Here is a 22,500-nt window from a genome sequence, read left to right as displayed (position 1 = left end):
GCCAACAAACAGAGACGAATTTCCAAAATAAGTTGGATGGTAAAAAATTATAAATTCCGCATAAAAGAAAGGCCCTAGCATAAAAGTATAATAAAGTACCATATAAAAGCAAGGCTAATAAGATTAAAAGTACAATAATAAAAAGTACAGTAAAGTACGACATAAAAGTAAGGCTGATAAGATTAAAAGTACAATAAAGTACAGTCCTTTAATAGTTCGGTTATAAATCACAAAGTTCATTATGTGCACTAAATACACACACACACACATACATACACAAAGCTTCATTTATAAGATGCTAGTCACCGTTGTTTATAAATAGACCTTCAAAGGTCATTCGCTTTTGTCACCCCGTTTCTCGTCCCGATGAAGAACAGGGGAAAGGAGAGAGAGAGAGAGAGAGAGAGAGAGAGAGAGAGAGAGAGAGAGAGAGAGAGAGAGAGAGAGAGAGAAGAGAAGAAGGTCGACAAGGAGGAGAAAAGACAGCTATAAAGTCAAGATGGTCTATTATCCCACTTCTATGGCTTCCTAAGTAGCCCTTAAGTGCTTTCAATTCCCTCGACTGATTACACTGTAGATGGAGATCATAATTGGGAGATGACTTTGCATCAGAGTTCTCTCTCTCTCTCTCTAATAAATAATTATTGGCGATGATTTAAAAGAAGTCTTTCTTCTCACCATTGAAAAGGATATATTACATCTCTCTCTCTCTCTCTCTCTCTCTCTCTCTCTCTCTCTCTCTCTCTCTCTCTCTCTCTCATTAATAAATAGTAAAAATGCTACTACCACTACTGCAGCAATTCAAAATAATAATAATAATAATAATAATAATAATAATAATTATTATTATTATTATTATTATTATTATTATTATTATTATTATTGTCAAAACTATAAACGCACCAGCACTTCCGACAAAACACGAGAAAATAGTCCTCTTATTACTGATAACAATAATAAATAATTACTAATAATACTATCACCTAAGCACAAAATTATTAATTATTACAGCCACCCGGAACAAAAACAGAAACAACAACAGAAAAAAGCAACAACAACAACAACATCATACTTCATTAGCCTTGTTCGGGAACCTTGATTTATCTAATACACTAGATCGTCCTTCCATATCCGAATTTCACGGAGAGCCATGGCCCTCTCACTTAGGCTAACGACTTGGAAATGCTAATACCCTGCTTGGGCCTTTCCTCATTTATGCAGAGAGAGAGAGAGAGAGAGAGAGAGAGAGAGAGAGAGAGAGAGAGAGAGAGAGAGAGAGAGAGAGAGAGAGAGAGAGAGAGAGTCATATATTCAAGTTTCAACCACAACAATTTTGGTCGTCTTGTAGCAGGTAATATATATATATATATATATATATATATATATATATATATATATATATATATATATATATATATATATATATATATACATACATATACATACATATATACACACATTTATATATATACATAATGTATATATACATAGAGAGAGAGAGAGAGAGAGAGAGAGAGAGAGAGAGAGAGAGAGAGAGAGAGAGAGAGAGACTCATCTTCGATTTTATCCATAACTATTTTGAATCACTCGAAGCACAACAAAAAAAGATCACACCCTAACACACATACACCTACACACCCACACACACACCTACACAAACACCCACTCACCCCACCCACCAAAACACCCACACTGACCAATGCACCCTTCGTACCTAACAGGACACAAGCTGCTGTTTTATTCTAAATATAAAGTTTCTGAATAAAGTTTGACCTTGATGGAGGAGTTTCTTCTCTAAGTCCTTCACCTCGGTTTCCGAAAGACAAAATTCTAATCTTTAAATACTTGTGTCGCTCTTTCAAGGAAATTCCGGCGAAATCTGCTTTGAACTTTGAGAGATCCAACTTTTGCTGAAAAGAAATAACAGATTCGTTCTCTGGAAATCACATTTCTCACTGAGATATATATATATATATATATATATATATATATATATATATATATATATATATATATATATATATATATATATATATATAAAACCGTAAATATGTAATTACAATAAAAACATAACAAGTGATTATCAACGTGTTAAGGATAAGTAAAAGTGTACAGTCAGAGAGAGAGAGAGAGAGAGAGAGAGAGAGAGAGAGAGAGAGAGAGAGAGAGAGAGAGAGAGAGAGAGAGAGAGAGAGTCTTATATTCAAGTTTTATCCATGAAATTTTGCGCAACCTGAAACGACAAAAATATTAAAGAGAGAGAGAGAGAGAGAGAGAGAGAGAGAGAGAGAGAACACAGAAATCACTTAAGAATTACGAAAGCTATCTCGTTATGAGAAAATCTCCGTATACTCCCTCCCCATCCATCCAACCCTGTAATTCCATGACACCAACCCTAACCCCTCCCCACCCCCACCAAAACCAAGACCCTACCAAGAACATACGAGCCAGGTAAACCCACCACCCCACCCAAGTCGGATTAAGGTTGAACGAAGATCAACGACTTTGGGTAAATCGTCTATCAGACACTTATGTCAATTCTCTTCTAAGCGATTAACTTCAAAAGTTTTCGTCCATAATGGGGAAAACGCGGGCAGGCGTGAAAGGAAAAACACCTAAATTGCATTCAATAAATGCCAGCCCCCTCTGCATTATGCTAAAGATATCGACTGCCGAAATTTATGAATTTGCAGGGCGCGAAGAAGAGTAATTGGTGATAATAATAATAGTAAGAATATTTTATTATTACCATTATTTCTAGTATCATTTTATGATTAAGGCTTAACGTTATCTTAATAAATAATGAAAAAAACAAAATCACAATCTGGTTATTAAATTGGAAATATCTTTCTTAAGTTCCCGCAAAATTTCAAAGAGCTTTTAAACGATGATTATCGCATTTTCTTTTGAATAATTACATAAATTATCGGAGAGTGTGTAATTCCAAATTAACTGGAAACAACCAAGGAACACAGAAGCAGATCAAGTAAGAATGCATTCTTTTGCTGCTATATACTGTTTTGATACTGAAGTTCAAACAAAAATGCTTCGTGCAAGAGACAACCAAGTGACTCTCTCTCTCTCTCTCTCTCTCTCTCTCTCTCTCTCTACACACACATATACATATATATATATATATATATATATATATATATATATATATATAGATATGCATATATATATTTAGATATAATTACTCACATATATATATTTACACACACACACACACACACACATATATATATATATATATATATATATATATATATATATATATATATTTATACATAATTTATATATATATATATATATATATATATATATATATATATATATATATATATATATATATATATATATATATATATATATATATATATATATATATATACATATATATATATACATATGCTGTACACATACTTATGTTTAACAGCGTGTGTTGGTTAATAAAGAAAACACTGCCGTGTTCCTACCATAAACAATTCAATATAAAAACAAGCAAAGAGAGAAATACTGGAGTAGGCCTCCACTCGTCCTCCAAACAAAAAAAAAAAAAAAAAAAAAGACGCAATAACATTAGAATCCTTATCTTCGCTACTCCCTATTTTCAACGCAGCTGTCGTCCTATCATCATCATCATCATCATAATCATCTTCTTCATCATTACCATAAGCGTTGCATTCATCACCATCATTTTCCGCATTACCATTTACGTCGACGGTAGAATTTTACATCTTCATCCGGTCCGTCGCGAGAGAGAGAGAGAGAGAGAGAGAGAGAGAGAGAGAGAGAGAGAGAGAGAGAGAGAGAGAGAGAAGGGGGTGTTCTTGCCTTGAAATATATATGACATGAAATATATATATATATATATATATATATATATATATATATATATATATATATATATATATATATATATATAGAGAGAGAGAGAGAGAGAGGCAGGCTTCAGAAATATATAATCTAAACTGCACATATATTCCTAAAAATTATGTAAATTATTTTATGGGTGTGGAGTGCGTAGAGAGAGAGAGAGAGAGAGAGAGAGAGAGAGAGAGAGAGAGAGAGAGAGCAAGAGAGAGAGAGAGAGAGAGAGAGAGAGAGAGAGAGGGAGCAAGACTTGATAGTAATACAGGAGAGAGAGAGAGAGGGGGGGGTGGGAGGTTAGAACCAAATGAGAGAGAAACTGTTATGTGCATGAGGAAGAAGGAGGGGAAATAATGACTAAAACAAGAGAAGGGGGAAACAGGACAACGAACAAAAATCCAGGGAAATGGGACGGTCCTTAAAAACACGAAATGAAGGAGTTAATAAATGAACGGACCAATAAAAGGGGTAATAAATGAACTTGAAACTCCCACGAGTGTTGTAGACTACCACTCGCGTTACCAATGTGTAAATCTGCCCTTATATTTAATGGACTCAAGTCCGTCCCAAGCCTGGATTAAAGAAGAGGATTGAGCGTAGAGTTAACGAAGACCCTTCACTATACAAATACCAAGCTATACTGAAACCTGCAGGAAGCTTTAAGGGACTGGTGAAAGCTGTAATAGAGTATCAGAGCAAGAAATCTGCCTGGGGAAAATTACTTGTACTTTCTTTCAGCGGAGGCTGATGGGATGGGAAACTTAACGCTCTCATTTCCCGAAGACTGTTAGCCAAATCAGGATGAGAATAATCTTCAAAGAAAAGATAGATTAGCCTCCTGAAAACTGGGTGTTCAGGAAATCGTAGAAGTCCTGGAAGGGTCCAGCCATTAGTCAAAACTACAGATTTGCCTCATCAACAAAGTAGGTTTAAAGAATCATGGAAAAGTTTAACCCTTAACAAATGTAACGATGGCTACTTCTCTCGAATAACGAAAGGTTAACGTATCAAGGGATCTTTCCTAGACAGTGACCCCACAAGGGTTATAACCCGGTATGTATCCACCTTTGCGGCGTGTTTAGTACAAGCCCGTTGGGGATGGCCGTAAAAACATAAACAAAAGACTGTAAATATCATAAAGATAACGAACCCTAAGAAATATTAGTCCTAGATAACGCCCCCCCGAACTTTGATGGGGGTCACTACCTAGGAAAGATCCGTATCAAGAAACGGTGTGTAACACTGAATAGGCAAAAGTGTATCACCCTGTGATTTGCAACTGTATTCGTGGATGGCAGTCAGCAAAGTATGACTGACGGATTAATTTCAGCGAGCTGACGCCAGCACGACTTTTCTCCCGATGCAAAGTCTCCCAGGAAGGATTCGCAGGTTTGGCAATAAACGTGAAACCACTGTTAAGAGTGTGATGACCAAGCGGAAGCTAATTTATGTAAATTATACCGTTATTTGTTCGTCTGTCCTAAGGTGTCTTATCAGTCGACTTTTAAACTTTGTACAATCACAAATATTTATATAAGCTAAAAATAAAACTGTTTTAATAATAAATGAGCAAAATAGGTCTATTTTGAGGTTACTTATGAATTTGTGATTGTACAAAGTTTAAAAATGGACTGATAAGGTACCATAGGACAGACCTACAAAGAATGGTGTAATTTACAGATATTTTTGAGAAGGTTGTGAATGGGTGATGGCTTATGTTACATGAGCACGTCTGCAATACATTTTTGAATGGGTATAATGAGAAGTTGCAATGACAGATGACATTTGCAAAGCGATTGCGAGGAAACCGAAAATCAGTCACTAAATAGAAGAAACACCAAGACTGGAATGATGATTATTAGTCGAGAAAAGGAAGAAGAAGAAGAAGAAGAAGAAGAAGAAGAAAGGAAAGACGGGTAGGAAGCGGGAGGAATGGACGCCCTTCTCCTCCTTCTTCCTCACGTCCAACTTCCCTCTCCTCTTCCTCCTCCTCCGCCTCCTCCTCTTCTTCCAAAATGGTAGGGGGACATCCCGGACCCATCCTCTCATCCGGACCCAACCGAACCCACAAAATATCCACTACCCTTCCCTTACCTCCCTCCCTCCCCCCAAAACCCCAATATCCAAAGACCCCTCCCCCCTCCCCAGCAACCATCTTCCCAGAACCAGTTCCCAATAACCAGCTGTCAGATGAGTTGATGTGTGCACGCGCGCGCGCACTCGCAGACAGTGGACATGCTTTCGAAACCTGTGATGTCACTCACACGCGAAAGGGAAAAGATCGGATGGGGAAAAAAGTAAAAAAAAAAAAGGAAAAAGACACCTTGAAAGGGAAAAGGCTCAGAAGCAGCGGCGGCGGTGGCGGAGGCGGCAAGCGATGCGGAAGGAAAGAGGAAAGAGGAAGGAGGAGGAGGAAAAGGGAGGGAAGGAGGGAGGGAGAAAGTGGGGAGGAGGAAAGAGTCGCTTTAAAGCATCAGCAAAATATTCTTCGATATGGTGGACGGCAGACAAATTTATGCGCACGGACGCGCGCACGCACGCACATACACACACATGCACGCCCGCGCGTGCGCACACACACACACACACACACACACAAACCACATATATATATATATATATATATATATATATATATATATATATATATATATATATATACACACAGACAATTATATTCAAACATGTAGAAGTACAAACTCCATTGATACACATTCGTGTTACGGAAACACTCCAAGCTTCTATTTATATACAACATACACGTTCTTGAGTTATAGAGAGAGAGAGAGAGAGAGAGAGAGAGAGAGAGAGAGAGAGAGAGAGAGAGAGAGAGAGAGAGAGACATGGAAAAGTACCATGCAACGAATATACAGAAATAAGTTTAACAGAAGGAAAGAATGAAAGAAAAAAGAAATCCCTCATCCAATGCGCTCACGACAAGACCATGGCATCCTGGTCCTCATCTGCATATTCATATGAAGTACACTCACAAACAGGCACACACAAACAAACAAACAAACAAACAAACACAAACACGACTTTTTATCAACATCAAACTGGGCAGAATTTATTTGAACTTGAATAAAGAAGCGTATATGTATATGTGTATATGTATATATATATATATATATATATATATATATATATATATATATATATATATATATATATATATATATATATATACAACATGAAGCCGTTTCCACTAAAAGGGGGTAGCGCCAGAAAAGATGTAACTTCTCATTCTTGGCAGGTCTTTTACGGGGCAGGGTTGCTGGCTCTATGCCCTTCTCTTTATGCTCTACATCACGAAGGTACCCATTCACAGTTGGGGGCAAAACACGGCATGCCCGGAAGACAAATGGCAGAAACCCATTACTCCACCACACACCCACCGACCCACCCACCCACACACACACACACATATCAAATATTTAAATTACACATACTAAATACACTTTTATATAACCCTGTTTTTCTATTAACTTGACATATCAAATATTTAAATTAGCATACTAAATACACTTTTCAATAACCCTGTGTTTCTATTAACTTTAACTTTGCCAGAATGGTTGGTGTTCAAATGAATGCCTTTAACATAATTACCATCAGCAATGACAAGAAAAGTAAAAAAAAAAAAAAAAAGATCTGTAATACAACTACAGCGATAGTTCCCAATACTGCAAAATCATCAACATTATTAATCAATTCTAAAATCTAAGCAAGGGAGCCCTCTCCCTCCCACCCTCCCCTCTCCCCATTCCCCAGAACCATCCCCCGGGGGGTACAGGACCCAACCGTTCGAAAATGTTTTCCTGCGAGAGCTCTCAGACCGGCTGGACTTGTCACCCAATTCCTGGTATGAAGGACACCCCATAAGATGGCTTTCCGCGTCATTTACGAATCCTATATTCAGGGCCAATACAGTTACTGGGGATTGGATGAGTTTTCCACGCTATTAACGAAGCATTTATTCGGAATTCATAAAGGTACTAGGTCAGGCCCGGTTTTCCACATCGCTTGCCGAGTCTATTAAGAGGCAGTGGACTACTTGCCTTGGGTCCTCCGACATACCCTGGTATTTATGAAATTATAAGGCATCGAAGAGAAGGGCACAGAATACGAACAGAACAGAAAACAGAACTTAGGCCAAAGGCCAAGCGCTGGGACCTTTAAGGTCGTTCAGCGCTGAAAGGGAAATTGACAGTAAGAAGGTCTGAAAGGTGCAACAGAAGGAAAACCTCGCAGTTGCACCATGAAACAACTGTTAGAGGTGGAAAGTCAGATGGAAGAAAGAGAATATGAACGAAGGTACAGCAAAAGGAATGAAGGAGGTTGCAGCTAGGGGCCGAAGGAACGCTGCAAAGACCCTCAAGTAATGCCTACAGTGCACCACGTGAGGTACCCTACTGAGAAGAGAAGGAAATAGGTCCTGTAACTTTTCTCTAAAGACCGGCTGAGAATGAGAATGTTATATCTTTCTGGCGCCACCCCCTTTTTGTGGAAACGGCTTTATGCTGAAGTAATATATATGTGTGGATTTGTTTGGATTTACGCATGAAATATTTTACATTATTGTGTTATCAAAAGAAGTCTGTCGACAAATGCATTTAAATTTATGGGCATTCTCGTGTGCGGTATTTGCGCATTTTAAATAATACCAATAACGATTAACTTAATGAAAACGCTGTAAAAAGTCTCAACATTCCGAAGAAAAGAAATCCACACACACACACACACACACACACACACACACATATATATATATATATATATATATATATATATTATATATTTAATTGTTACTATTATTCAGAAGATAAACCCTTTTCATATGGAACAAGCCCTAAGCGGCCATTAACTTGAAATTCAAACTTCCACACAATATGGTGTTCATTAGGAAGAAGTAAGAGGAGGTAAAGGGTAATACAGAAAGATCTCATTTATTATAAAAGAAAAAAACAAATGAATAAATTCATAAATACATAAAAAAAAGGCATTAAAATTGGGAAGATATTCGGTTCGTCTTCAGAAGCTCTGGCACGTTTTACAAAGTGCCATTCAGAAATATCAGACACAAATACCTATCCCTTTCGTGTACTTAATATACACTTCTTCAGGGTACAGTACTCGACCCTGAAGAAGTGTATAATAAATACACGAAAGCGCTTGGTTTTTATGCCTTTTAATAGTCCCTTCTGGCTCTTGCAGTACATTTAGTCACGTGATCCTTGTCACGGTATGGCACAGTGCCACTTACTTGTAAAAAGTGCAAACATCTGGGGACCAACTAAAGTTTTAAACATCTAATAATAATAAAGTTTTAATAATAATAATAATAATAATAATAAAAATAATAATAATAATAATAATAATAATAATAATAATAATAATAATAATAATAATAATAATTATAATATAAAAATAAATAATATAATAATAATAATAATAATAATAATAATAATAATAATAATAATAAATAATAATAATAAAAAAAAATAATAATATAAATAATAATCACTAACATTAATAACAATAAAATAATAATAATACTAATAAACCACAACAAACAAAACAAGAGAATAAGGGAATAAGGACAGACACAAAAATAAGGGAATAAAGACATCCACAAAACAGGACGAAATAAAAACGAACGAACTAACGAATCAGGGTCGACCTCGACCTAATCCACGGAGGAGGGAAACGAATGACTGGTTTCGACAGGGAAAAGTCCTCCTCGAGGAGGAAGTCGGAACAGATGAGGTTTCTCCCTCCCGCGACGTCTATTGAGGAGGAGGTGTTTCGAAAAAGAACAAGATTGAAGATGAGGCTCGGGAGGAGGAGGAGGTGAAGGAAAAAGGAAGAGAAGAAGAAGGGGAAAGGAAGAGGAAAAGACGGAGGAGGAGACGACGAAGGAGGAGGAGAAAGGAGGAAGGGTCAGGAGAAGGAGATGAAGGAAAAAGGAAAGGAAGAGAAGGAGGCCAAGACGGAGGAGGAGGAGGAGGAGGAGGAAGAAGAGGAGGTGGATAAGAAAATACTTCTAATGAAGTGAATAGAAATATTATTATATTAATAAATTATAAGTCAAAATATGGGATGAAAAAGTAGACGAAGAAATAACACAGGAATGGGAGGATCCCTAAGACAGACATGGGAAAAATATAATAATAATAATAATAATAATAATAATAATAATAATAATAATAATAATAATAATAATAATAATAATAATAGAGAGGACGATGATGAAGCCAAAAAAAGAATGCATAAAAATATGACAATGTAAATATATTTATCTTCAATATATTTGCATCGTTGTCTTATTATTAAGCATCCTTTTTTATCTTCATCATAGTCATCTTTCTTCTTCTTCTTCTTCTTATTATTATTATTATTATTATTATTATTATTATTATTATTATTATTATTATTATTATTATTATTATTATTATTATCATGTCTGTAGAATGGGACAAGGAAAAATTAAAATACTTCACTCAAAGGCCAAACGAAAACTATATCAAAATAACATTGTATAACTTCTATAAAAATCAAGTGAAATAAAAAAAAACTAACAATAGGAAGAAGAAAAATATTGGGAATGTTTTTGAAACTCATCACGGCTCTTCGTTACATCAACTGATTGATTCAGAATTTCAGAGCCATTATACGGCTTCGTGACATTATAAACATCGTACGTTGGTCCGCCATCATTTATTCCATAATTCCCTACCTTTTAACTTAAAAACGTTATCTTTAATTTCCAAGACAAAAATGATACAAAGTATAAAAGATAATTCATATTTTGAAGTTCGAGATATAACGATATAGTTCTAACCTTTCGCTCAACTATTCCGTACTGGTCGTTATCTATCTTTTCATATATTCATTTTTTTTAAAACAAAATATGAAAATTAATAAAACCGCTCTTCATATCATCATGATGGACATAATGACGACGCGAATTCTAAAACACTTCGCTCGGGACCATGACTTCTCATTTTAGAGAGAGAGAGAAAAAATAAAAAAATAAACACAAAGGCATATGAAATCTCAACTGAACCAGAACCAGTTAATGGGATCTGTGACCATTTCTCTCTCTTTACTGTCAGGCTTTGGCAAACCCCTCCTTCTTCCATATTTCCAGACCGAAATCTTTGATACTTTGAGAAGTTATAGACTGGTCGCTTCTTGGAGGGTTAAACACCCCTCCCCCTTTTTGACAACGGGTTTAGACGGGTGCATTAGATTGCCAACGCCGTCGGGCTCCAAACTCCTCCCTCACCCCCAACGCAGTTCCTTCCCCTCATAATTTACTTTCAAATATAATAATTTTCATTAAAAAGTAACACATAGGTCACTCGTATTAGGGTTAACCCCCATTTTTCTTTTAATTACCAATTGGTTTACATTGCTGCATTAGACTGCCAGTCGCGTCGGACTCCAAATCTCCCCCCCAATAACCCCTTCCCCTCAAAATTTACTCCCAAATATAGTCACTTTCGCTGAGAAGTAGCAGATCGGTCGCTGCTTGGTGGGTTAAACACCCCCTCTCCCCTTTGAAATGATGTATTAGATTGCCAGTCCCGTCGGACTCCAAATCCCCCCTCCCCCCTCAAAAGTTACCCTATAATATAGTTATTTTCAAACAATGGTTACATGGAGTTCGATGAACCAAAATCTCTCATCCTTTGAAAAGAAACGGAACCAGTTAGGAGCGAATTCGACTGCCAATGCCGTCGGACTCCAAATCCGCCATCCCCCTCAAAACTTATCATCAAATATAGTCATTTTCAAACACTGGTTATACGGGGTCCGATGACTCCGTATGAGCTTCCGTATTTTTGTCCAAACTTTGACCCACTTTCAACTCGCTGATTCTGTTGAAAGTCTGAATTTAATTCATTGCTTTCATTTGAATTTTGAATGGATTTAAGAGTTCATTCCCCGCGTTTCAACCATGATAATACAGAGTTCGCTGACTGCAAAATTTCATGTCCGGAGTCATTTGTGTAACGATATAACAGTGTCATGAATATGTCAGACATATATATTTATATCTATATACATATAATATATATATATATATATATAATATACAAATATATATATATATATATATATATATATATATATATATATATATATATATATAATATATATATATGTATATATATATAATGCACACATACGGAGAGAGAGAGAGAGAGAGAGAGAGAGAGAGAGAGAGAGAGAGAGAGAGAGAGAGAGAGAGAGAGAGGAGTTACAAAAGATATACTCCCAATCTGGGAATGATCATAATTATGTGCGTAATGCTTAATTCCCATTCTCATTTGCAAAAACATGAACGAAGCCTCAATTGTATACCCAAAATTCACGATCTTTCATTAATGAATGATCCTTGAATTCTCAGCTCCTCAGTTTGTGGTATAAAATAAAAACATTATAAAAAGGTATTTTCCCGAGCTATAGTACTCAATGAAATATAATTTGTGAGAAGGCCTTAGTCCGAATGATAATGGTAACGTATAGAACCGGCTGGCCCCATTCCCATGTATTTATAATATCTAAATAGTATTTACGTATATTTTTAATATTATGCGGCACAGATGACCTGACTTCTCAGCTTCCTAACTATATATGGATATTTGCTTCAGTGGGTACTGAATGCTTATTGGAAATATACGAAGAAACTTCTATCTTTGATAATAATAATAATAATAATAATAATAATAATAATAATAATAATAATAATAATAATAATAATAATAATAATAATAATTGTTTTCACATATTTTACGATTTTCATTGTTTTGGGCATAACAATCATTGTGGAAATCATTCTTCATCTTAATGCCCATGATACTGCGAAGAGCTTGATGATGATGATGATGATGATGATGATGATTATTTTTATTATTATTATTGAAAATGCAAGTAATTTCCGTACTTACCTTAGGGCTTCCTCCTGCTGAGCGATGGCGGCAGTATAGCGGGCTTCCTGTCTCTCCCCTTGGACCACGGGCCGGCCGGGCCCACTATGGGTGGGTCCTCCGTGCCCGGGCACCGCGTGGGCGGGAACCGCGTGCCCCTGCAGATGCGCGGACGGCCCGTGCTGGGCTTGACTCGCGTGCAGCTGCTGTTGCTGTTGCTGCTGCTGTAGCTGCTGTTGCTGTAACTGCTGCTGCTGTAACTGCTGTTGCTGTAACTGCTGTTGCTGCTGCTGCTGCTGCTGTTGCTGTAACTGCTGCTGTAGGGCTTGGTGGTGGTGCTGGGGTTGGTGGGCGGGTGTATGCGCGGGGTGGGTCTGGTGGGCGGGGTGATGCGGGTGGTGCTGGTGGTGGGCAGTCGGGGTGGGCGTGGTGGGCGCGGCCGACGGCGGCCTGGGCGGGCCGGGCGTCCGAGGGGGTCCGGGCGCCCCTCTCCGCTCCACGTCGTACATGGGGTTTTCGATGACGTCTTGGTCGTGCTGTTGCTGCGGCGGCGGCGGCGGCGGCTGCGGCTGCGGCTGCGGGGGCTTGGGGGGACCGCGGAAGTCGTGTCGGGGTCGGTAGTCATGGAGTCGGTACTCTGGAGGGGCAGGGGGCAGCTCCCGACGGCGGCAGATGTCAGCCAGGACGCCCTCGCGGCCCGACAGCGACCGGGTCTCCTCCGCCTGTCGGTAGTCGGAGTTCTGTCGCAGTCGGGTCGCTTCGCTGGTCGGGAAGATGTCGGAGAGTCGGGAGGTGCGGCCATCGAGGGAGCCGTAGATGTCGTGGTGAGATCGAGACCCGGCTGGGACAGGGACGGCCGCTCCCCCTCCGCCCCCGGCCCCAGCTCCACCCCGCCCCCTCCTCCGCCCCTCCCCTTCCATCCAGTGTTCCGTACAACTCCAGGAGTCTCGACACCCTCTCGCCGCCCACGCCGTAGAGCCCGCTGGCGGTTCCGCGAGCCTCGGGCGTGGGTGGTGGAGGTGGGTAGTCGGGCATCCTGGGGAACCTATCCTGAGGGAGCCTGGGCCCCCTGCCTGATGGGGTCCTCGTGAAAGGTTCTTCAGGAGTCGGAGGCCCATAACCACCGCCAAGGTCATCACGCTCCTTAGGGCGATGGCTGAAGAAGTCTCCCTTGTGGCGCGGGTAGAGGTCGTCCAACTTCTCCGGGAGGAAGTCCCTCGGCGGGTAGTCGTGCCTGGGAGTATGAGGGTCATGATGTGGGGGATAATCGGGTCGTAGGTAGTACCTGGCGCGCCCACCAGGGGTGCCCACGGCGCCAGCCACTGCCCTACGGTACTCCTCATTCGCCCCACCTTCACCCTTCACTCCTCCCCCCGTCATCTGCACGCCATGCTTCCCCTGTGGAGGACAAGAGAAAACAGACATTAGTCTACATATTCTTCGTCTCTGGAATAAATTTTAAAAACTTCAGTCCAAGTTATTACTAATTGCTTTAGTCTACCTTCGTCACTTCCTATGGAAAAAGCAACACACACATTTACAATAAAGCAAACTCCCTCACTCAACCCATTAGTTCTAATCATAATACAAACACAAATAGATATGTAACAATATATGAAAAAATTCCATGTCATAAAAAGGAATCAACAATAATTCAATATTCACATCGTGGTAAAGATTTGGAATAAATAAATGTTGCGTCAACTGTAAAGAGAATTACAAAAGGTGAAATTTTTAGTCTGTGAATAAATGTAAATGCATGAAAGAACAAATGTTCGCTGACAGGAAATGGTGCACAGTGAATATAGAAAACTTATAAATATATATATGTATATCTATAAATTATGTATTATATGTTAAATAATACATATATATATATATATATAAATATATATAGTTATATATATACACATACACATAATATATATACTGTGTATATATATATATATATATATATATATATATATATATATATATATATATATATATATATATATATATATATATATATATATATATATATGTTGTTTGTGCTTTACAAGAGATCAATGGTCAGTGGTAGAGAAGATTGTCAGAATGATATTATTTCTGGTAATAATGTTACTATTCCCTTACTATACTAGAAATGATACTTGGTAGGTTTTTGAGAAAGTGTGTGTGTGTGTAAGTGTGTGCTTCACAAGCAAGCAAACCTATAACCTTTACATGTACACATAAATGTAAACCACATAAGTACACACGTCAGTGTTATCAAACTCCCCAGAAACAATAAAAAATAGAAAAAGGAAAAGGAACAAAAGTTCCAATGTTTTCCTGATTAAACAACTTCCGCAAACTTTTATTTCCCCTTTGGGATAAAAGAATTAGGCCTGTATCCCCCTTTCCTGATTGAATATAAGGCGCATTAAAGGAATATCTAGTCGGATACCACACTGTTTATGGAGGATTCACGGGGGTCGGGAAGAAAACCCGGTTTTTAATGGAGAATTAGGAGGAGAGGGGAAAGAACTCTGAAAAGAAGAATTAGGAGGAGACCGAAGGAATTTTGAGATGGAGAACTGGGAAGTGAAGGAAACAAGTAAAAAATGCGCCGAAGTTTCTTCGGCGCGATCGAGATTTCTCTACAGCGTAAAATCAAGGCCATCGAAAATAGATCTATCTTTCGGTGGTCTCGCTATAATGCTGTATGAGCCGTGGTGGCTTATCCTATAGCGTTGCCAGAAGCACGATAATGGCTAAATTTAACCTTAAATAAAATAAAGACTACTGAGGCTAGAGGGCTGCAATTTGGTATGTTTGATGATTGGAGGGTGGATGATCAACATAACAATTTGCAGCCCTCTAGCCTCAGTAGTTTTTAAGAAAGAAGTGTGGACAGAAAAAGTGCGGACGTAGAGACAAAGCCGACACAATAGTTTTCTTTTACATAAAACTAAAACTCGTTTTTAAATAGGGAATTAGGAAACCAAGGAAAAAGCTTGTTTTAAATGGAGAATTAAGATGAGAATGAGAGTAAACCTGCTTTTAAATTGAGAATTAGGAAGAGAATGAAAGGAAAAATGTTTTCAAATGAAAAATAAGAAAGAGACGGAAAGAACTTTGCAAAGGAGAATTAGAAAGAGACTTGAAAGAACTTTAAATTGGAGAATTAGAAGAGACTGGAAGAACTGAAATGGAGAATTAAGTTGAGAAGGAAAGAAAACTTGTTTTAAAATGGAGAATCAGGAAGAGACGGAAAGAACTATTAAACGGGGATGCAAGGAGAATTAAAACAAAATTTCACATGAAAAAGTTAGTAAAAAAATGCGTTTGCCTGGAGAATTAGAAAGAACTAATTTAAGTGGAGAATTAGGACGTCAATTTATAAAAAAAAAAAATTTAAATGGAAAATTAGAAATGAACTAATTTAAGTGGAGAATTAGGAAGTCAATTTACGAAAAAAAAATTTAATGGAGAATTAGAAACGAACTAATTTAAGTGGAGAATTAGGAAGTCAATTCATGAAAAAAATTAAATGGAGAGTTGGAAAAGAACTAATTAAAGTGGAGAATTAGGAAGTCAATTTATGAAAAAAATTTTATATGGAGAACTAGAAAAGAACTAATTTAAGTGGAGAATTAGAAAGTCAATTTATGAAAAACTTTAAACGGAGGGTTAAAAACAGAATGTATAATTAAAAAAAAACAGAATGTATAATTAAAAAGCAGTGGAGAGAAAAACGTTTTTGTAAACGGAGAATTCGGGAAAACGGAAAAAAAATGTTTTAAAATGGAGAATTATGGAGAAACGCAATTGAGGATGTTTATCACGAGCCACGGAAGAACCTTTAACGAAGGTTCTAGAACAGATATCTGAAAGTAAAACTGCCTTCATAGGATAATAAGGAGCGACGGAAAGAAAACAAGTGTAATTGGAGAATTCCATTTGGAAAAAGGCAAAAATAAAGTGGGTTCCAATGGACATTTTAGGAGAGGCAAAGAGAAAAATTTTTTTTTTAAATGGACGACTAATTGACAGGTGGAGAGAAAATCTCTCCAAATAGAGAATTAGGGGAAAGGAAAATTTGTAAAAAAGTAAACTGACGGAGGGACCGATGTAAAACTGCTTTTAAATGAATAATTATGCAAAGAAGGAAGCAAAACTTGTTTTGATATTGAGAACTGGTTGAGAAATGGAATGAACAACTTTTTAAATAATTATGGTCAAAAGGTTAGAAAAAGCTTTTAACAGAAAATTATTGAGAAACATTAAACTTTAAGAATTCTGTTATTTAAACTTTTTAAATAATTGTGATCAAAAGGTGAGAAAAAGCTTTTAATGGAGAATTAGAATCATTAGGATTTACTAATTCAAAATTAACATTTTTAAATAAATAGGGGCAAGGTGAAAAAAAGCTTTTCATGGAAAATTTGAGAGAAACATTAAGCTTGAGAAAAAGCTTTTACTGGAAAATTTGAGAGAAACATTAAGCTTTAAGAATTATATCATTTAAACTTTTTATCTAAACAGGGACAAGGTGGCAAAAATCTTTAAATGGGGGAATTAAAAAGAAACATTAAGCTTCAGCAATTCTAATATTTAAACTTTTTAAATAATTAGTTTAAATAATTAAAGACAAAGTGAGAAAAATCTTTCAATGGAGATTTAAAAAGAAACATCGAGCTTCAAGAATTTTGTTATTGAAACTGATTTTAGACTTTTTAAAATAAAAAATCTTTATCTACCTTCATCAAGGACGATAGATATATAGATATAATAATAATAATAATAAAAAGGGTGGGAGAAGAATTCTATTATTTAAACCCATTTTAGACTTTTTAGAACAGAAATCTGTATCCTCCTTCGTCAAGGACAGTATATATAATAAACAAAAGAGGGGAAGGGAGAAAGGGGGGTAGGGGTGGTGTTCGCAACAATCAAAATTCCCCATCGTCAATCCTGCCGTGACGTCACAACTCCCGGGCGCTGCGATTGGTTAATGAACAATATGTAGCGAGCGGAGGCCGTAAAATGTTCCATAATACAACGTGCCACCTTCATATTGCTTCGCATAACTGCCACCTGTTGGCCTTTATGCGGTGCTTAACAGTGTCATATGGTGGCATTATGACGTGATCATCGCAGTTGCCAACGCGAATTTATCACACACACAATGTCGAGTCGAGTCTCGCTTCTTCGCCTCGAGTGTCTCCTACGGGCGAGAAGGTGCTGGTGCCGGTCATTCGTATTACTTGCGACCTACGTCACGCCTCGAACAAACGTATTTACCTTGATGGGTATTCTCATGCGTGGTATTTGAGTATTTTAAATAACACCAATAATGATTAACTTAGCGGAGACGTGTAAAAACTCTCAACATTCCGAGGAAAAAAATCCACATGAATGTACTTTAATTATTATTATCATTCAGATGAAACCTATTCATGTGGAGCAAGCCTACCATAGGGGGCCACTGACTCGAAATTCAAGCTTCCAAAGAATGTGGTATTCATTAGGAAGAAAGAGGAGGTAAAAGGAAATACAGAAAGAAGAGATCTCACTTATTAAAAAATAAAAAAATAAATTAATAAATTAATAAACAGATAAAAATGTCTTAAAATGCAAGGAGAACGGAATTAGGGCAGTAATGCATTCGCCAGCAGCCTCAAACGGCTCTAAAATGATAAGCGCAACCTCCGCAGCCAAGTGAAATGGCTTAAAATAGCGATCTTTTCATCCAAGGTCGCCTGAGGTCGAAAGGGTGTATGGCGCCTCCCGCCGCAAAGCGCTTAATTGCATCAAATCAGCTTTAATCTAATTCCCTCTGTGAGTAAATTGATTCTAAAAGGCTAATTGCAAACTTAGCAGCCAATCAAAACAGCCCCATAAGCGGATAGGTAAACAGGGGATGACCTCCACCCAGAGTCATATCAACAAAGACATCTAGCTGCTTTATGTATGTATATATGTATGTATACATATATATGCATATATGTATGTGTATATATAATATACACACACACACACACACACACACATATATATATATATATATATATATATATATATATATATATATATATATATATATATATATTATATACATAAACTAGTTACCATGAATAAACAAACTCATCATAAAGAAGAAATAAATTAACCCCAATCAACTCCATCCCAAACATACATGGAACTCTCTCTCCCCTTCTGTGTTCTTCATATGTAACGCCAGGACTTGATCTAGACAATTTGCCCGTCACGGTCTCTTCATAAAAAGGAATAACAAGGACACGCACAATTACCGTCACTGCCATGCCACATCACCCGTGCCCAAGAAAATGGGCAAAGGAAGAGTTATTGATTAACAATGAACTTGCCCATGAGGAAGGTTTTGTAAGGAGGGTTGGATGGTTAAGTAATAGTTACCTGATAATTATGGAATGAATCTAGATAAGAAATGCTACGTGTTACAGCTGTAACACGTACAGCAACCCAGTTATACGGAACGTTAAGAACGAAGTATAGAAGAAACCGTATTGCACTTTATAACAAAAATATGAAATAATATTTAAAACCATAGTGAAAATAAGTGTGCATAAGAGAAATCACAAGTAAAATATAAAGATGTTAAGGAAATTGCAATATAAAAACGTTAAAGTATTAAGGCAAATTATGCATAAACATAAAATTAATGAGAATACATTTAAGACGCGATAAACGAAATAAAAAAAAATAAGAGGAAATATGACATAACACTAAATACAATGGAAAATATATAGAGGCTCTAATAAAAACCTGAAATTTAAAATAAATGTAAAAATGAAATTCTTTCCTTCACATCAGCGGAATATCAAATAAACCGAAGACCGAAGAATGACTAAGCAATTAAAAAATCAGCTTTTATGAAACGATTCTTGTCAAGACCGCGACAAGTTTACGAGTGGGAGGGCGCGAGCGCTCGGGAGTGCATGTCTGAGTAGATCTCCTGCCAACGAAAGATTTCAGGAACCGCCGTAAGACCACATAACCTGTTGAATTAAGATATTTCGTGGCGGAAGAAAAACAAAACATAACTACATAATTCAATCTCCCTCTGGCAGCGGATTCATTCTGGGCCAGAGCCAAAACCAGTGCCAAAAAATTTTGCGTAGTAAGGTTTCCGCCGGCCTTCTATTAAATTTTTTCTCTCTTTCTCTCCCCTAACCCCCCTTCCCCCCTTCTTCTGGTAACATTTCCTACTTTCTCCTGGCTGCCTTTGCTTCTTGACATCAGAGGACATGTCTCCTTCTTTCCTTCTTATATTTTTCCCCTTTTCTTCACAGTGCTTTTCTATTTTATTTGCTTTTGCTTTAGTTTTTTATGTCCTTTCTTCACTTTTAATATCTTTTGCTGTTTACCTCTGCGAACATTCCTCCTTCCTTTCTGAAAATCTTTAACTTTTTTCCCTTTTTCTTCATAATGCTTTTCTTTCTTTATTTGCTTTTTTTCTGTTTTTTATATCCTGTCTTCATTTCTTCTGTTCTTCTGATATTCTTTGCTGTTTACTTCTGAGAACATTCCTGTTTGTTTGCTGAAAACCTTTAACTTTTTCCCTTTTCCTTCATAATGCTTTTCTTTATTTGCTTTTTTTTGTTTTTTATATCCTATCTTCATTTCTTCTAATATACTTTTTTTATTGCAATTTCCTGAACATCTTTATATTTTCCTTGTGATTTCTGAGAACATTCCTCCTTGTTTTCCGAAAGCCTTCAACTTTTTCCCCTTTTCTTAATAATGCTTTTATTCCTTTATTTGCCTTTTTTAAAAACCCTTTCTCCATTTCTTCTAACATTCTTCGTTGTTTACTTCAGAAAACATTCCTCCCTGCTTTCTGACAACCTTCGTTCGGTTACTCCGATAACCTTTCCTCTTCTGAAGATCAGACTTTCTTACCCAAGAACACTTTCCCTAGAAAGGTTACCTCTTTCCCTAGAAAGGTTACCTCTGTGGATCTTCCGACCTTTACCCCAGCCAGACAAAGGTTACCTGTCAATTGCGTCAGTCAAACTGAGAACATGCATAAGCTGCTTGAAATGAACACAGGACAAGAAAGTGGCAGCAACACTTGTCTGCTGATGCTGATGAATTACTCCTTGTGATTTGTCATCTTTACTCATTCTGAACATCCATATTCATCACTCGTGCATATAATAAAGTATTTTTTTTTTTATAAAAGCTACGTACTGTTATACTCCTCCTCTATAAAATCCTGTTTCTGTATAATACGCCTTGATCTTCTCAGCTCCAAAACATCCTGTTTCAATAAATGTCTTGGTTTTTTCCTCTCAAAAATACACTGGTTCCTTTATAGGTAGCGTTAAAATCGTCCTCCTAAACCACATTTCCTTTTAAGAAAGGTTCTCTCATCCTCCTTCAAACAACCTCCAAACAAACTCCCCCCCCCCCAAGCCCCCCACCCCCTAAAGTACTCTTAGGCCAGACCCTATCATTATCCTACAAAACATCCGGTACATTTATGCGAAGACCTATCCTACCAGAAAATATCCTTTTTTCTGTTATGTCAGTTTGTCATCGCCAGAGTATCATATCTCTGCTAAGCCACGGTTCATCCTCCACCAAATCCCAGATTTCCTTCTCTGATATGTTTTATCACTCTCCTTAAAAAATATTCCGTTTCTTTCATCCACGTCCTTTCCTCCAAAACATTCTGCTTTCTTTTTGGACAAGTAAAATACCCCGTCTTCCAATCATCCTCTCTTTAAAGGGCTAAAGATCCTATTATTTGAAGTGAAGGCCAATGCACCTTCAAAACATCCTGTTTCTATTACGCTAGCCTCTGTCATCAGCAACCAAAACATCCTGCTCCTGTTGATCTAGGTGCTACCCCTTCGCCCCCCCCCCAAATAAAAATACTGGTTCATTTAACCCAAAACCAGATTAAAAAAAAAACACGAAAGAAAACTTCGGTCTGTCATTTGTCACAGACATCAAGCTTAAAAATCATCCTGAAAAATCTTTTCGAACAATAAATAAACTTTTAGGATATTCTTCATCGCCAAAGGTAGGATGGCAGGATCCTCTACTGATCTCGAAGGATGAGTTTCAAACTTCACTGTTTCACCTTTTCTCTTCACCTGTTCTTGTTGAGCTTTCCATCTGAGCTTTGTTTTTTTTTTGTCTCGATTGCATTTGGCAGTGCTACGTAACTTCATTTCTCTGTTACTAATGACGTTCTATTTTGGTCCATACACAATCCCAATTTTTTCTTCCATTTATCTATTACCAGTTTTGTATCAAACCACACAAAAGCACGTGCAAACAAACATACTGTATATATGTATATATATATATGTATACATATATATTTATATGTAATTATGTATATACATAATATACATACTATACACATACGTATACAAAAAAAACATATATATAATTCATATATGTATATATATACACAAACACACACACACATATACTCGTATACACACACAAACAACAGATTAAAATATATCTCCCATCTTTCCTCTCATCTTTAACCAACCGGACAGACAACACGGCATAGCTGAAGGCGAGGCAATGAGGCCTCCCTCCCTCCCTCCCTCCGGACTCCCTCTCTCCCTCCCTGGTTCCTTGTTCGACCTAAATGAATCTGACCGTGGACCCACCTCGAGTAATCTTATGTTATTGTGGTTATTGTTATCAATATTGTTCTTCTCAT

General features: G+C 37.3%; 1 protein-coding gene across 1 annotated transcript in view; it reads right to left on the bottom strand.

The window, feature by feature from the left end:
* Positions 1-22,500, bottom strand: part of LOC136851506 (inactive rhomboid protein 1) — a 680,285-nt gene that overhangs the window by 315,911 nt on the left and 341,874 nt on the right. Inside the window, 2 exon segments of the mRNA XM_067125641.1 lie at positions 12,825-13,694; positions 13,696-14,202. Of these exon segments, the coding sequence (XP_066981742.1) occupies positions 12,825-13,694; positions 13,696-14,183 (1,358 nt within the window). The 5' untranslated portion in view covers positions 14,184-14,202.

Source organism: Macrobrachium rosenbergii, chromosome 23, assembly GCF_040412425.1.
Source record: "Macrobrachium rosenbergii isolate ZJJX-2024 chromosome 23, ASM4041242v1, whole genome shotgun sequence".
NCBI lineage: Eukaryota > Metazoa > Arthropoda > Malacostraca > Decapoda > Palaemonidae > Macrobrachium > Macrobrachium rosenbergii.
The sequence above is the reverse complement of the archived record's forward strand: the minus strand, read 5'-3'. Positions and strand labels throughout refer to the sequence as shown.